The 17,772-nt window shown below is 39.8% G+C and overlaps 1 protein-coding gene across 1 annotated transcript; it reads left to right on the plus strand.

Annotated features, from left to right (window-relative positions):
- Nucleotides 1-2,585: 2,585 nt before the first annotated feature.
- Nucleotides 2,586-17,521, plus strand: PECR (peroxisomal trans-2-enoyl-CoA reductase). The gene is made up of 7 exons (XM_010192451.1): nucleotides 2,586-2,741; nucleotides 11,088-11,253; nucleotides 11,897-11,978; nucleotides 14,062-14,158; nucleotides 16,405-16,515; nucleotides 17,106-17,217; nucleotides 17,340-17,521. Exons 1-7 carry the CDS (start codon nucleotides 2,586-2,588, stop codon nucleotides 17,426-17,428), a joined length of 813 nt encoding a protein of 270 aa, XP_010190753.1. The 3' UTR covers nucleotides 17,429-17,521.
- Nucleotides 17,522-17,772: the final 251 nt, after the last annotated feature.

The following is a 17,772-nucleotide window of genomic DNA, read 5'->3' on the forward strand; positions in this document are numbered from 1 at the left end:
GGGTTGCGGTGGGTGTAGGGGAATGGGTGTGTGAGGAGGTTGGACGTTGTGACAAGAGTAGTAAGTGGCGAGGAGAACGAGGTGAGGTTGGTGCGGGACTAGGTCTTTTGACCCGCCGGCACTTAAAAGATGTGCCGCTTTAAGTACAGCGGCCAGAGTGAGGTTATATTAAATCCGGACTCTTTCTCCCATACTCCCTCTTAAGTGAGTTTTCATCTAGCTTAACTGGAGGATTTATCTGGTTGTTCAACTGAGTCTTACGGAGTAGTAGGGTTTTGAGCTGTTGTCCACACTGTAAGCTTAGAGAAATGGTGCTTCTCCCTCAGTGCTTGTAACAGAAATGCCCTCAAGTTAAAGCGTTTCTTCAGCGTGTGCTTTGTGGATTTTCTTTCTGTGCTGATAACAGAGAAGTGGTAAACTCTGGAGTGAAAGGCAGTCTCTGAGTCATTCACCTTGCAGCACCTTCTCTGCAGGTTTCAACGTAAGTGCTAGGAATTACTGGTATCAGACTGGTTTCAGATAATGTTTATTATCATGACTGAATTCACTGTCTTCAAAATTTCAGCACCACCATTGGTCTCACAGTGCCACACGCAATGGTTTGTGCTGTTGAAATGAGAGCCGCACCGTTTCACTGCATGGTGAAGAGCTTGCTTTGTTAAGGCTGTGCTGGGAGGCATTGCTCCCTCTCCTGGCCTTTGTCACCCCAGCTTTCTGCTTGCTCTGTGGAGCTGAAGTGAGGACTCGTTCTGCTACCTTTGTGTTACTGGGGGCCTAAGCAGACTTGCTGGCTGCTCTTGAGAAGATGATGACTAGGAACTATTTCCAGCTATACCTTGCGCTTTAGGCTGGATTTTTTTGAGGGGGACCGGCTGAACCGAGAATGCCTGTAGGAGCAGGGGCAGATAATGCCAGTCATGATGTACATTGTTTTTATAACCAGTCTCCTTTGAAGACTTCTGGACAGATTTAAACCTTTCATCTGGAAACTGTGTCCTTTTCCCCATGACCCTATCAGAAAATGGTCTGGTTATTCTTTGTGAAGAAAAATAAATGAAGTCGTGTCAGGTTGTGCAGTAGGTACCAGGTGTTCCTCAGTGAGTCAGAATCTCCCCCTTCCTCCAGTTATTTAGCAAAAATACAGTCTTTTACTGGACCTTATTCAGTATAAGTGTGTATATTAATAAGTATTTGAGTTTATAAATTTAACTGTGCTACTGTGATTTAGTATTCTGTGTTAATTAGTAATTGTGTGTGCCAGTTTATGAACTCTGCTTTACTCAGGTGGTTGTGCGGGTGAGTGTAGTTCTTAATTTAAAAAATCAAGAGACCTCAGAGACTAATATCTTTACATGTGTTGTTTTAAGGTGGCCACTGATTAAAGGTGAAGCTCCCATTCCTAAGGATATGCAGTTGCAGTACTTCCTTTGGAAGAATTCAAATCCTTTTTTTTTTTTGTTAAGTTTTATGTATAGTTTCACAAGACAGCCTGAGCCAAATGAACAGCTTGCTGCTCTTTACTCCCACTAGTTATTGAGTTGTTGCTGGTGTTTGTTTGATCACATGAGAGTCCAAATTCCACTCGGTGAAGTAGCAACAAAATAAAGAACAAAACAATACCACCTGGCAAGATGTTAACTTTTTTTTTTGGCTGTTTTGGGATGTTGAATTGGTTTATGTAAAGGCAGATGAGCAGCAGAGCTGGTATGGGGAAGAGATGGCTTCTGCTGGGATGGTGAAATTATGGAAGGAGGGGACTGGGAGCAAGACCTCCTTGCCTGCGTGGCAGTGAAAGATGGTAATTTGCTTATCCATAATATGAGATAATGCTGAAGCCTTAAAGCTGTCCTGAGTCCGCTGGCATGACAGAAGAAACTAGACTGGTTGTAGTGTGAGTGTTTGCAATTAATTTGGCACCTCCATTGTTTTTCTCTGTAGAATGAGTCTTTCTGCCTCCAAATGCTGAAAAAAAATCAGAAGGCTTGAGCTCCTGCCTATTTTTTTCCTCTCTTTTCTGCGCTAGGGTTCTCCAGCATGTGGCGGTGCCACAGGGAAGCCTTTGTTCCTGCTGCCTGTAGTCTGCAGATAGGAATTAATCTTGTGAGCTATCATCCTTTCCTTCAGACTCTGTAGGGTTAAAAAATCAGAGCATTAAAATTGCTCACTGCTAATAAAAATTACACTCAGACATACAGTAAGATTATTTTTGTGGTTTTAGGAATGAGCATTTTTTTGCAGTCGGGACCTGCTGAAACATCTTTCAATTGTGTAATTGATAAATGAGGCAGCTGTGAGCAGAGGCAGTGAAAGTTATGTCTGAAAGCTACTTTGCTGACTCTACAACTCACAGCCTTTCTTCCCTTCTGCAGGAAGGAGGGGGAATCTTGTGGACTTTTTTTTTGATTGCTCTTTTCCTGCCACAATGGGATCTGTGGCAGGGGGCACAGTTGCGAAGAAGCAGTCATATCTCTCTCTTGCAAGAACTTCAACAGTCAAGGACTTAATAAACACAGACCCTACAAGATATCTCCATGATGATGTTAAAAAACTAGCATAACAGAAGTTTTAACTATGTTAGCTGAAGGATGTTTCATTTTCTCTCTACAGGTTGCAATGTTGTTATTGCCTCTCGTAAATTTGACCGATTAAAAGCTGCTGCAGAAGAACTGAATAATACATTTTCTTCCATGAGTCCTGCCAAAGTGACTCCTATACAGTGCAATATCCGCAAAGAAGATGAGGTAAAGACAGCGATCTTGTTCTGGGGCTTCACATGTCACAAGCATGTTGTGAATACAAATTCTCAGGTCTCCAAAGGTCTCTGGCCCTCTCAAAAGTGGCTGAGATTAGGGGACAGGTGCAGTAACACACTGTTAAATTGATCGAGGTAGAGGTTTGCTTTCTAAGAGAAGACCGTTTGTTAGCCACCTAAGCAAGAAAACATTTGTCATTGCTAGTGTTTTTCTGATCATGCATACATATTTCAGATATTTCTGGGAGAAGCAGGCCTTGGGACTGGCATGGTCTGCGGCCGAGCTGGAGCCCTCCTAGTGCGGTTCTGTGTCACATTTCTGTGACAGCAGAGAGGGGGCGTTAACTTGTGAAGATGGAGACCTCGGAAGAATTCCTTCCAACAGGAAGTCATAGCATGGAATCTCAGTGCATGTGGCTTGACACAAGTGCCCCGAATTGTCACTTTTGCTAGTATTAAAGAAAAAAAACCAACCCACAGGTATTATTTTTAGCCACATTTCAGTTTTGGTTACAATTTGAGGTGTGCCTCATTACAAACTATTGCTATCACAGTTGATTTTTTTCTTTTTTCTTCATATTACAAAAAATGGAAGATCATGAGCAAAAGTATTTAATTCAGGTTCCTCAGAAGTCTGCATTTACCTTTTAATTTTTAATCTGTGTAATTAAACATTTACAAGTCCAGCATCAGGTTGGACTTTAACTTATTGAAGACAGCTAGAAAATATTTCGGTGACCACTGATTGCTACATTTCTCTTAGCCTTTCAAAGTCTTTGTTAAATTCTAGCCTAACTTAAAGAAATGTTAATGACCTTCAGTAGCTATGGAAGATTCTGGAAGCGTCCTAATATACAACCATAAAGCAAATAAAAAATAAGATTCTTCCCTCATGGAACAGCTCATGTCATAATATATTTATAGTGATATACTTAGACTTTCTCTCCTGAAGGAGGTGAACCCTGAGGCTGTGCAGTATTTCACTTTCACCTACCAGTGAATTTTAGGTTTGTATTTACTAGGATCAGCGGTGCAATATAATAGCTTATGACAGATGTCAGAGGGCAACTTACATGATTAAAGCTACAGGGAAGAAAAGAGGTAAAGAGAGAAAAGGCTTAAGCTTTCTTTCATGTCACTGTTCTTGCAGAAAGTACTCTGGCATGCTTAACAACCTTCTGGACGTGAATCCTATTTCTGCATCAGTTTGAAAATGATTTAGTGGGACCTGCAGTGTTCCGTGAGATGGTAGGGGTCTTGGATGGTGACATGAGGTAATGTCCACTAAATGAAATACCATTCCTCCATTGTTTCCTGCTTATTAAGAGTGGCTAAACACATATTTGACAAAACAGTCTTAGATGGCTTTGGAAGCTTTTTTGAAGGTGCTTTTAAAGTCTCATTTATAGTGCTCTGTAAAGTGTTTAGGCATCATTCTGTGTTACCAGTAGCTGTGCTGCTACTTGGAGAAATTTCTGTCTTTGCTATTACCCTGCAGTTTCATCATAGGATTATCTTCTTTTCAGTTTAAAGTTCTACTCATTTACAGACACACCAGAACTTTTTTAGGACTTTTCATACGATATTGGATTAGCCTGTATCAGGGGTCTACTGCGAGTAGAAGTTGTTATAAACCACTGTCATTTCATATCCATATCTGTTGAAGAGAGGGTTCAGAGGATTAAGGTAGATTAAACTCCAGTCTTGAATTCTTCAGTCGTTGACTCAGTCTTACAGTTTGACTCACTTTAGTTCTCCAACTGCTCTTACTTCTTTCTGTTGAAGTCTTATTTGGAAAAAAATTACTGTGAAAATCTCATAAGCCTTTTGTGGAAGTTTTGAATAAGGAATGCAATTTCTGTTGCATGTTGACATGAGAACTTAAGTGTATGCTTTAAACAATTATTTATCCATTCCAGATGCCCATCTCCAAGACCAGGTATTTTTACTGGTTGTCACAGGATTTTTCCAGGATGTCACAGGAGACATCCTGTGATTTTTTTGTTCTTTAGCTCTTGTTTTTCTGGCCCTGTCCTCTGTTATTTCTTTAATGCTGAGATTCTCAAAGATTGCTAAATCCTGACCACTTGTTACTTAATTTCTAAAATCACTATTGGACCAGAATTGTATGGATCAAATTTTCAGCTTTTAAATTTGTAGTGAGGATAGCACTTCCTTACACTTAGGTGCTTAGTGTTTGTAAGTTGAAGCTAGGTAAACTCAAATTAAGAGTCGGTAACTTACACTGTTAAAAACCGTCAGAACAGAGGGATGTAGTTTTTTCACAATTCGTTGCTCACTACTGCTTATTTATTATATTTGCTAAGAGTAGCAATGCTGAATAGCTTTTTCTAATTTGCATTTAATTACCTTGCAGAGACTAGAGAAGTGCCTGTCTGCTTTTACTTGTATTCAAAGAGAATCACGCATCCACTTTCAAAACCTATTCCATTCTTAACCTGAAATTCAGTGCCTGGGACCTGGAGTCTTAGGAACAGGGATCAGTAAAAGATGTAGCGAAGGATTTTTCTAGGCTAGGAGATAAATCTTGAGTAGAGGCAACACAGCAATGTAACTCTCTTCAGCATTTTCACAAATGCAGGAGTAGCTTCCTGTTTACAGTGGAAGATGGGGTGAGAGGGCATTGAAACTTCTGGCTTTTCTGCTGAAAGAAACAAGACTTATACGACTGTGTTGGTTCTGTCTGCTACTCATTAATAGCTTTACAACTCATTGTCTGGTTTCAGCTTAGTATGAGTAAAGAATATTTACTCAGAAATTCACGAATGCGTGTTCTTGGCTAGAGAGGACAGCCTCTACAAGTATTCCCTGTGGGCCATTACATCTTCTTTCTCAGCTCTTATACCAGGTACCAAAGAATATGTGAGGGAGAAAGACTTTGTAAGTGTTTCAACAAGGGAAAAAACTTAGGAGTTCAAGCCTCCTTAGATGTCAGAACTGATCCATTACAAGCTGCAAAGCTCAGGAAGCCTCCTGAAGAACTACATAATTAATTTAGTGTATCCTTCTGTTTGACATTTCACGGAAACCTTTCGAAGAGTACATCTCTTAGAGGAAGCCACCAAGATCACCTCTAGGAACAAGCTGGCTGTTCTTAATATAGAATGCCTTTTTAAATTTTTTTTTCCATCCCTCCATCTCTATCATAGTTCTGCATTTCACTAAAGGCCCCTATGAATTCTATCCTGGTTTTAATTTTATAATTGGGCAAACTAGAGGGAGGGACTTTGAATAAAGGAGATCTAAGGAAGATGAAAGTGCTTTCAAAATTGCCAGATTATTTTTTCCTCATATTTCAAATCTTAAAGTAACTGACCTGCTTTGTAGATGACACAGCTCGCTGCTCCTGTGTGCCCTAGTTTGGATCTGTGAAATTTGTGTCTCCTCATATAGTGCAGTGTGTCTGTTAGAGCTCTTTCTGGCCTAGGAAGAGTCAAAGAAGGTGCAGTGAATTAGTTTCTGCACAAGCTTGATGGCAGACATCACGGGAATGGCTTAATGAATTCACATTTTTAAGTCTCTTAATCTTCATCCTCAGAGGCCCTCTTGCTTTCTAACAAAGCTTACTTTTTGTTTAATGTGCAAGAAATAATCTTGCTTGATGGAGGATTTTCAACTGCTGCATAACCTGTCAGGCTTATTTCTGTCACGAGTTTGCTGCTGCTGATTTTGGCTAGCTTTCGATTGAGTGTTTTGTAAAGGATAACAAGCCTGTTTTGTTTTTGAAGACGGAAGAGTCGAGGGTTCTGGATGCCAGTAAGAGCACCTGAGGTTTCTGTGTTTTGTCATCATGGGGCCTTATCCTGAAGCAGTGACTGTGCACCTGTCCCTTATCCTGTGGTCTGGAGTGTGTGTAGTGATCAAGATTGCTTCTTAGTGATTATGAAGCTGAAGTTATTTTAATTTGGACATTTTCTAGCACTGCCCACATAATGTGTTGAACATAACAAGAGCGTGTCAGTTTGCTTTTGCTGAGACGCAGGTAAGGCAGGGACAGGTTGGTGGGTGAGTGGGTATGTCTTTTCAAACTGAGCTCTTTTTCCAAAATGCAAGGTTCTAATTAATTCCAGTGCCTCAATGTAAAGATGGCAAGAGTGGAGCAGAGAGACCTCGTCCTTTTTCAATTATGAAAAGAGCTTTCTATTTATCTTTGTAGATGCTGGGAAGGGAAACCATGTGTTTCTGTATCTTAAATGTTGAGCTACAGCAAATCTATTGACAGAGGAAAGAAAGAGATAATGAACCTTTTACCCTCATAAAGCTTTTTTGCATTATATTCTGGACAAACGTTTCTTTAACTGTCATCTAAATAAGTAGAAGACATATCTGGATAAGTGGAAGTTAAACTCTTGTACTTCTAGTAGGCAACTGCTGCTTTTTAAATCAGCAATTCAGTTTTCTGTGAACAGTGTCCCTTTTCCAAGCTCCAGCAAGAACAACTGCTGCTGGACCAGACCCTGAGGGTAAAATCTGCCACTCGGTCATCTGACAAACGAGACTCCTTGAGACAGACTCAATACAGTGCTATTTAACACTTGCCTTGCGTCTGAGTTCTCTAGTAGCTTTTCTTTTCCAATAAACTTCATAGCTTAGCATAGTCTCCGTTGGTTTATAAATACCTAATGCCTGTCTGCCTGAAGCCCGTAGTGAAAGAGTATGGCTTGGTGGGAAGCTGTGGATAAGAGATTCCTGTTGTCTTACTTTAAAATAGCACAGCAGCAGCACGAAGTAAAAATACCTGTTATCACTGTGCAAGAATGCCAACTAGTTCTAGTCCCCGAATAGCAAATCTCTAACACCGTGTCGTGGGTAGGTTGCCTGCTGAGTTTTACTCGAGTTCAAGGTGACCTCTGAATGCATGTGGACATTGGTCCCTTTTCTCTGTGTCAGTGAGTACTGTCATTGAATCATAGAATTTATTGGGTTGGAAGGGGCCTTTAAAGCTCATCCAGTCCAACCTCCCTGCAGTGAGCAGGGACAATGTTACCAGATCAGGTTGCTCAGAGCCCCAGCAAGCCTGACCTTCAATATCTCCAGGGATGAGGCCTCCATTACCTCTTTGGGCAACCTGTTCCAGAGATCTAGCACCCTCATATTGAAGAGCTTTTTCCTAATATCCAACCTAAATCTACTGTTTTCCAGTTTAAAACCATTACCCCTTGTCCTATCACTACATGCCTTAGTGAACAGCTCTTCCCCAGATTTCTTATAGGCACCTTTCAGGTATTGGAAGGTCACTGTAAGGTCCCCCTGGTGCCTTTTCTTCTCCAGGCTGGACAACCCCAACTCTCAGCCTGTCTTTGTAGGAGAGGTGCTCCAGCCCTCTGATCATCTTTGTGGCCCTCCTCTGCACTCGCTCCAGCGCTTCCATGTCCTTATGTGTTGGGGACTCCAAAGCTGGACGCAGTACTTCAGGTGAGGTCTCACCAGAGCAGAGTAGAGGGGCAGAATCACCTCCCTAGATCTGCTGGCCACACTTCTTGTGATGCAGCCCAGGATGAGGTTGGCCTTCTGGGCTGCAAGTGCATGTTGATGGCTCATGTCCAGCTTTTCATCCACCAGTACCCCCAAGTCCTTTTCCTCAGGGCTGCTTTCCAGCACACCATCTCCTAGCTTGTATTGGTAAGAAAGATTGTTCTGACTCAGGCACAGGACCCTGCACTTGGCCTTGTTGAACCTCATGGGGTTCACCTGGGCCCACTTCTCCAGCTTGTCCAGGTTCCTCTGGCACATTAACCTCACCACCCAGCTTGGTATCATCAGCAAACTTGCTGAGGGTGCACTCAGTCCATCTCGATTATCTGTGGAAGTGTGCTAATGCATAACACTTTTGAGTTGCAGTCACACAAAAAAGGTTCTTATTGAAGAGCTCCAGTCTTCTGGTTACATCTGAAATGCCTGATTTTGTTCTTTTCAGTCTTTTTCAGAAGAACATCCTAAGCCGTTAGCTGTACCTTCTGCAGTTTTGCTTCGCTTCCATAGAGAGTCTTTAGTAGCTTTTTAATTAAGTACTTTCTGTGTGGATCTTGGATATTTAGGAATAGAAGGGAATCTTCTTTAGCTGTCAATGTGATTTAAATGTATGCTACCAGACCATTTCTCACTTCTGTCACCATGTTTACTGTAACTGAGAGGAACTCTGCGAGGATGCTTTATTTTCAACACAGAAGACACCATGAAGATTGCAACAGTTGGAGTCATCTGAGCTGTCAGTGGAGAGCCTGCTGGTCTTTGCTGGCTTTTGGGAAGCAGAACTGATACACATTGGTTTTGGTTTGTTGTTTTGGTTTGGTTTTTTTTTTATTATTGCTCTGAGAATGTGGAGCGACAACTAAGAACAACAACAGTTTCTTAAAATAAAACGTGAAACATTTTGAAATGATGTGTCATTGCAGCTTTTGTCCACCTGTTGAAAACTTTCTTGTAGTGTCTCGTCAGCGGATTTTTCTTCTGTTAATTTGACATTTGTTGTTTGGTTTGGTTATGTTTTTAAAGGTTCTTAGCATTTTCCCTTTTCTCTTTCGGGTCTTTTTTCATCCAGCCTGAATAGCGTTAGCCTGTTGAAACACTCCTTGATCTGAAACCATTTATTTTCCATAAATGAGGCCATACTTCAATGACTTACGGAGAACACTATTCAAAGCAAGATTCTCAGGCTGACAGGGAGAAGAGTTTGATATTGCTGAGCAAAGTGTGACCTTTTCTGCCTGGTGAGAAGTAACTTGCTTTTCTCTGGTTGTGAGCAAACCTGGAAGTCTTTGTGCCATGTTGCTTCTCACAAGTCATGGGCTTGGGACTGCTGTCACAGATGTTTGGGTTTTTGGTGGAGGTTTTTTTTTCTTCAGATCCCACAGAGATGGTGACTTAGGTATCAAAAATATTTTATTAAGGCATTTTTTTCTCTGTGAGCATGAGTTTTTCAATTAGGCTTCAGTCACTATGTTTGTTTAGGTTTCCTTCTTCAGAGAGGTGCATCCTTACGGGATCCATACTACCCTGTTAAACCACCCTGAACTGGGAGCAGCAAAAGCTGCAAGGCAGCTGTTTATGAGACTGAGTAGGTGACACTTTTGGTGAGATACAGATTGTGTGTTGCTTGTTCTTATATTTCTGATGCTAATTCAATACAGAGGAAGGCTGACTGATGCCCTTGCCCATGTCAAATCTGTTTCAGCAGTGTCACTCCTTTTTTGATTTTGGTGGTTTTGGTTTTTTTTCTTGGTCTGTGTTTCCTTTGCCCGCAGACGCTAGATTAACTTCTTACATATGCTTGAGTAGGAATAACTGATGCATGGTAGCTGGTTGTGATAGGTGATATAAGCAGGAAACAGTCTTGTCCCATTTCCTCTGTTTATTGAGTTAAAGGTTAAGTTATGAAGCAGTTTCTATAGAGTTCTTGTTACTATCTTGCAATACGAAAAACACATCAGCTTTGATACCCATAATTTTTTTGAATGCTTTGGAATACATTCACCTCCAGAAGTTCTCTTGTGTTTAGTGTGATTGTGTGACAAAACAGCTGTATTCCTAAAACAGAAGACAATGCAAAAGGCTTAGCTTACAGCCTGTAGCTCAAATTAGGTCAGTGTTAGAGCTAGGTTTAAATTCTCAACATCTTTTTCCTTCCGTATGAACTTAAGCCACTCCTTTTCTGCACTGACAGCTCTTTGAGTGAATAAAATATCTATTGCTTTGTTACCCAAAGGTAATTAGTGCCAGACAGTGCTCTTATTCGTAAGCATTCATACTACTTACAGACATCAGGTATGTGCTTAGTCAAATGTATTCACGTTTCTTTTGCTAAAGAAGACAACCTGTAGTATTTCTAGAGTTCATGTTTTGTAAGGTAACAAACTAACCTTTTGGGTCTGCATAAGAAGGTTGGCTGTAGCCAACTCATATGTCAGAGCTTTAGTGAATGTGCAAAACTTTGAGATAAGAATGTTAAAACTTCACAAGAGGACTTACGTTTTGTATTAAAAATGCTCAGGTGTATGGGTCAGATGAAATAGAGTAGCTGCCTTATATGGAACTCTTTGAGCATCTGATGTGAACACCGCCACCCTTGTGAAAAATGTCAGGAGATTCTTAGTGGGTCTTAAGGCTTTTGGGTGTGTTTTAGCGGCACAGATCCCCTGCCTCCTTCAGCCCAATCCTTCTTGCTGACTAAACCTGTCATACTGATCTTTCAGCCTCCCTGAAGGCTGGTGGTACTCTTTATGTGTGAAAAGGATGTGAGAGAGAAAATACTGTCTGAGACTGAAATGGAGTATAAAGCTGAATCAGCATACCACACTAACAAATACTGTTTCAGGTAGAAGCTTTAGTGAAGTCTACACTGAGTCTGCATGGGAAGATTGACTTCCTGGTGAATAATGGAGGGGGCCAATTTGCAAGTCCTTCTGAAGCCATCCGTGCAAAAGGCTGGAATGCTGTGATAGACACAAATCTGACAGGGACCTTCTACTGCTGCAAAGCAGGTAAGGACTGAACATGAAGCTTTTTTTGTTTGTTTGGTTTGGTTTTTTACAGCAATACCAGAAGACAAGAAATGTAACATTTCCCTACCTTCTTTTTTCCCACACTTGTCAGACAGCGGATATTGGTTTTCATTAACCTCATCCAAAGCTTTACATTTACTGTACATTACATTTGTTCATACATACAGATACATATTTAGGCAAGTATGACCTTCTGGTTAAGGCCAGGTTTGGAGAGTCAGTTGGCTTGGATATTCCTTTAAAGGACTATAGGAAAACCACTCAACTTCTGTGGCCTGTATTCTCTGTGTAATGCAGGGAAAAGACTTATTTCGTATCAGGGGTGTAGATTTGAAGTTAAATGTAAGTATGATACATGATTCTCAGATAGCATTAGGAATATAGAAATGAAATTAATTTACATGGAAGCATGAAATCTTGATTTCCACCAAAAGGCTTCTTGACAAACATTGAGTGTTACCTGGACTGTCCCTATTACCTCACCAATCCAGTGGTGAGTTTAGATTGTTTATCTAAATCTGCACAGGAAATGTGTAGTGTAATTGGAGTTGGCTTCCAATTGGCAACCTCATTTGTATGCATTTCTTCTGATATTTATAGGCTATCTTCCTCCTTCATACAGTGTACAATGCCTGGATGCAGGAGCATGGAGGAGCCATTGTCAACATTACTGCTGCCGTGAGAAATGGGTTTCCTGGAATGTCGTAATATATATTTTATTTTATTTTATTTTATTTTTACACTTTCCTATATTTTTTCTCTAGAAGTACTAATTGCTCCTAAATATTTAATTTTAGAAAGGTGTGCACTGGGCAGTGCCAGAGTATAGAAATACAGTGGTTAGGTCAAGAGAGAACAATGTTATCGCTGGGCTGTATGTGTGGAGATCTCTTATTAATTCAGTAGATACTACAGGAGTAATGACATCTCTGGTCTCTTATCAACTTGTTTGTAAGAAACTATGAAGCTTTCACTAGAAATGGTATGCTAGTGGCACTGGTTGCACTGAAATGTGTCCTTTGTGTGTTCTCTCTCCAAATTTCTGGAGGGTTTGCAAGGACTTGACACCTGTTGTTTTCCTCCTCTGCTGTCAGTTTACAGGTCTTGATGGTGTAATGAGTTATGGGAGTTGGACTGGGAGTAGGAGAGCAGGACGAACATTTCTAGTATGTTATCACGTTTTGACTTTGTCCCTCTGGTCACCATTTTCCTTTTAACCCCTACTTTGTAGCCATCTTGCTTGTAGAAGGTCTCTGCAGAGAGTCAGTTCTATTTGCTCTGCTCCTTTCTTTACACCAGTGGTCACAGCTGTCTGCACGAGAATGCAGCATCCTCTCTGTATCTGCGTGTGTATATTTTTGTTAAAATTTCTTTATACTTGAAATGGAGGTGAGCACGAGTCTTCTGATGTGAAACTTCTCTAACAAAGAAGTTCCAATTTTTTGAAAGAGAAATAATGCTTAGAAAAGGAATTGTTTCCGTTGTTTTCTTTTCAAATGAAATTCTGAAGCTGTCAGCTTCTTAGCTGAAAAAAAATTTGAATTTCTTCTTTGAAACTACCTTTTTTAACTTTGAAATTTAATTTCTATTGAGGAACATATAAATATATAATTTGAGCAAATACTGCATTACCTCTCTTTGTCCTGATTCAGGGTTGAAAGTTTTCAAAGCTGCAAGCTTGTTCATGGTAGTGCAAAACAAATTTGGAGATCCACAGGGTGGTGCTGAAGCTACAGTTACCTGAGTTTCTCCACTCTGGTTAAGTCTGGTTGAGTTGTCACAGCAAAAAGGCTGAAGCTGTATTTGAGAGTTGGACCAAAAGGTAAAAAATCTAATTCTGAATAACAGTGCAAAAAAGTTTTCTAAATAACTGCTGTGTGTGGATGTAGATGGATAGACAAAACTACTTTCAAATTGAATTCCTCTTGAATTGATTTCTGTTTTAGAAATGCACTATTGAAAGAGACGTGCCTTTACAAGTCCAGTCATGGCTCGTGTCAAAAATCAACCGATACGTGTTTTCATAAGTACTGATTTCAAACACAAAACTCGTCAAGTTTGTTTGCACCTAATGTGCCTGGAAGTTAGTTATTTCTGGCCTAAACCTACAAACAAGTCAGGTTTTCTTTTGTTTTTAAGTTTTTCTTATTCCTTTCCTGGTGTTTGAGAAGCTATTGTATCTATCTCCTCTCTGTCTGTTTTGATAGGCTAAAGAGGCTAAACTGTTTTCTCTGAGTCCCGCTGCCTGCTATTCATCACTGCAGTAATTTTGTCTGCATTTATTCATGCTTGTATTAATTTCAGACTAGTTTCCTATAGCACCAAGATTTATGAGACCACTCTGCCTATTGTCGTCTCTATGTTAATCTACCTATAATTTTTGAACAGTGGCTAATTTTGATCACTTTTGCCAGAAGATCTAAACTATTTTTCAGACCACTGTCCTTTCAAGTGTTGCTTTACCTGTGCAGCCTACCTTTTGTAGTTTTACACAGTTTGAACTTTGCCTCCAGTTGTTTTTCTTTTTACAAGCCTGCTTCTGCTGTAGAATGTAGCTGACCTCGTGTCGCATTGGGGAAGTATTTCCAGAAACGACAGGAAATCACAGCATAGCTTGTTTAAACTGCAAAGCTACAGTCAAACTTATAAACTAGAAAAATCTTTCTGAGTTCGTTGGTCCAGCCATACAGAGCTACACCGACTACCTTAGTAAGGCTGTGGTAGAACTAACATTGGGTCCTGTTAGCTGAGGGAACAGATGCTTCTTTTGCTTTCTTTTCTCCATAGGCACACAGGAGCTGCAAGAGCTGCGGTGAATAACCTAACCAAGACTTTAGCTTTGGAATGGGCCCACAGTGGAGTGAGAATCAACAGTGTTGCTCCTGTAAGTCATAGCAAACAATCTGATTAAATTTAGCCATTGTACGTGTTCCTAGTTAAAACTTTCAGACCAAAAAGGATTTTAAAATCTATAGCCTGAAACTGTTTGTGGATTATTTATGTATGTGTGGATTATTTATGTATGTATTTATTTATAATCTCCTCACCTACGTTCTTCAGGTCATTTGAGAGTGCGTTGTACTGCTTGTATGATGAGCCAGAAATGTGGGGTAAAATTGCTCCTGCTTTCTGCTTTGACTTGGCGCTCTTGCCTTTTGTTTTGTTTGGGTTTTTTTCTTGCTTAATGAAATGATACCTTAGAGGAGTTGGTGATCTGTCTGACACACCCTGGACATATAATTGCCAAATACTTTGTGTTCCAGTAATGACTACGTTATTTCTGAATTCACAAAACTCTTTCTATTTGAGGTTCAGGTATGCTGGTGGTTTTCGCCTGTGTTTACAAAGTTGTTCTGAAGATCACTGAATGTGTCACATAGTGTATTTTACTTTGTCTTCTACATGCTAAGTTAGATCAGTTTTAGGCATAAAAAGACTCTATTTGGAGTGGACCTTCTCTCAAAAAAATTGCATGTAAAAATGTGTGTTCTGATTGTTTTTTTTTCTTATCAAATACATGCAGACAGGACACCAGTACACAGGTCAGCTAAAATATGCCTGTCACACTTCTGAGGAAGTAGGTAACATGTAGCATTTGTTTTAAATAACTGTATGGCAAGAACAGATGTATTTTCTGGTACCTGGTGCTGCAGATAGAGGTTATAAAGAAGCCCTAGCTTTTAGATTTGAGATTGTGTGATCTGTTGTGATTTGTGTTGTCTTCACTCTTAACCAAAATTCATTTTGCACATTTAGTCTCTTGAAAATGAAAGAGAAAAGGTAAACTTTGTCCAGCTACTTCTACATTCAGAATGTATCTTAGCTCATAGAGTACTTAAGTGTCAGATCTGTTTAACCAGTGCCTAGGAAGATCTTTTTGCTATCTTTGTAGGACATCCATATATCCAGTTGTGCCTCTTGTCCTAAAACATCTGCCTTCCTTTCTCTGGCATAGCACAGAATGCTTAATGGCAGATGTGAGGTGATCATTCAGGTAATGCTCTTACGTAGCCTCTGTTAGTCCTAACTCATCTGGAAACTTCTTAAATATTAAGATCTACTGGCTTGTTTTTCCTGTTTATTTGGGTTTTTTTCTGATTTATCAAGTCTTGGGGAAGTAAGTAATTAAGGCAGCATTTCAGGCGTGCTAATTACCTAATGAATCATACTAATTATATTTTACAGCACATGTGAGAAGAAGATTTTGACAAGCAAACACTTCATTGTTTTGGCTTTTTCAGAAGTATTGGCTAGCTTTGTTACTGTGGTGGTAACAAAATTCCATGTTACAGTTACAGTAATACTTTATATCCTTCTGTCACCTCTGTGGGCACGCTAGGTCTAGGGTAACCATACCAAACTGTTACTGCTTTACAGGAGCAGAGTAACGTGTAAATGGGTACACAGAGTGGAAAACATGCATTCTAAAAAAAAAAATTAGTTTCACATATGAATTACTTCCCTAGCTCCCAAAATACAGTCACATTTCACAGATATCTTAGAAATCTTAGGATGGATTCAGATGTTGTTATCTTACTTAAACTTGAGTCCCAAAGGTTCTGTCATAACTAACCTATGCAACCCTGTGTTCCTATTCCTGTAGCCTTCATCTTCCCTCTGAGGTCTCAACTGGGCTGTATAATCATCAGAGCAAAGATAGTCACCTTTTTCCGTTTCTATAGCAGCTAAGTAGGAAGAGTGAATCGACTGTGAAATCTGCTTCCATAATTCACAAGAACATGAATCGAGTGTTCTTACAGATGACTGGGAACTGTTGAGAACTTGTTCTTGGGGCTTGGTAGTTTTCTGCTGTAAGCTAGTATGAAATGCTTGTTACTTCAAAACAGTCTTTGAGTTTCTTCTTTATACTCTCCACTTCATAGTTACTGCAGTGAGGGTAGAGAATTGAAATAATCTGAATTGTTGTGGTTGAACAGAGATACAGCTAGCAGCCAAATTACCTTCTTGGATAAATTATACTATTCCATTAAATTTTAAAACATTGCATTCAAGTGCTGTTTAGAGAGTTTAATCCCACAGAAAATCCCAGTAATTGCAACTTCACAATTTTACAATGATGACACTTTAAACATATGCAAAAGAACTTTTCACTATGCTGTTTTAAAACAGGGAATAGTATTTTCAGAAACTGCTGTTGCAAACTATGGAGAACAAGGGACCATGATGTGGTTAAAGAGCATACCAAAGGTTCCTGCCAAGAGATCAGCAGTTCCTGAGGAGGTAATGTACTTCAGAACATTTGTGATGTTTCTACTTCGGTTTTTCTATTTTGAAGACACTTTATTATATGGAGAACAACAAAAGGAAGACTTAATTTTGCACAATGACGGAATATTAAAAAAGAAAAAATGTAGTAATGTGTAGTGGTGCCAAGTGGGAGACTTAAGCAGTAGTCACTGTTACAGTGAAAATTGAATTTAGATACTTCTTACAGCTAAGGTGTTTCATAGTAGACAGTAGCTCCTGAACAGGGTGACTTCCAGCAGGGAGCACTGAAAGTGAGAATATTAATGTGCAAAAAGTGTGTCTTAAAAGTACTTAGCTCTCTTCCATCAAGAATGTGCATCCGTAATAAACTTGGTCAACTTTCTTGTCTGATTTTCAGCATCTGATGCTGATCTTTGAGAGCTTACTGGTTTTCTTATGTATGTGATGTCTGTGACTGGAAAGGGAGCTTTAAGACTGTTATGGTTTTCATTACTGAGTAGAAAATGTTGCTATGTCTTGCCTGTAGAAGTTTTTACAAACGTCTTTGATATGAACAATTCCCAGCAGTTTAAGAAAGATTAAAATTGTCATTCTTTTGTCAGATCTCTCCTGCAGTGTGTTTCTTACTGTCTCCAGCTGCTTCATACATAACTGGGATAACCATGGTCGTGGATGGTGGCCAAAGTTTATATAGCCATACCCTAGAAATACCAGGTAAGAAATGGGCTACAAAATAATGCCTTTCCAGTGACTGAAGTTGGGCAACGGGAGGACACGGAAGTAAAATGCCTAGTTCCTTAGTCAACTAAGTGTATTGTTTTATTTGTTTTCCTCAGATCATGACAGATGGCCCTCACCACCAGAAGGAAAAAATTCTGAAATGCTTAAAGAGCTTCTTTCTGGCAAGTTCAAGCCAAAGCTGTAAAAGAACGAGATTTCACTGTATTCCCAGTGGCACACTTGCTGATAATTTCGCTTTGTGATTTGGTCTTCTTATTCTCAGTAACATATTTTTTTTGCTCGTGTAGTTCCTTGATTTTTCATTGGTTTATATTTAAAAATTGAAAGGCTGTACATAGTAAATTGCTTCTTTGAAAGCATTGCCCTGAAAACATTCAGTATCTTGGGAAGGGAAGCTATAAAAGACACATTCTCCATTTGCACAGGCATCAAGTGATGAAGAATCTCAGAAGTGAATACAAAAATACTTATTTTAAAGTGAAGGGGGCAGAGAGGGAATGTTCTGGAATCCTTCTATTCTGGGTGAAT

The sequence above is a fragment of the Mesitornis unicolor genome, unplaced genomic scaffold (assembly GCF_000695765.1).
Source record: "Mesitornis unicolor isolate BGI_N332 unplaced genomic scaffold, ASM69576v1 scaffold51420, whole genome shotgun sequence".
Taxonomy (NCBI): Eukaryota; Metazoa; Chordata; class Aves; order Mesitornithiformes; family Mesitornithidae; genus Mesitornis; species Mesitornis unicolor.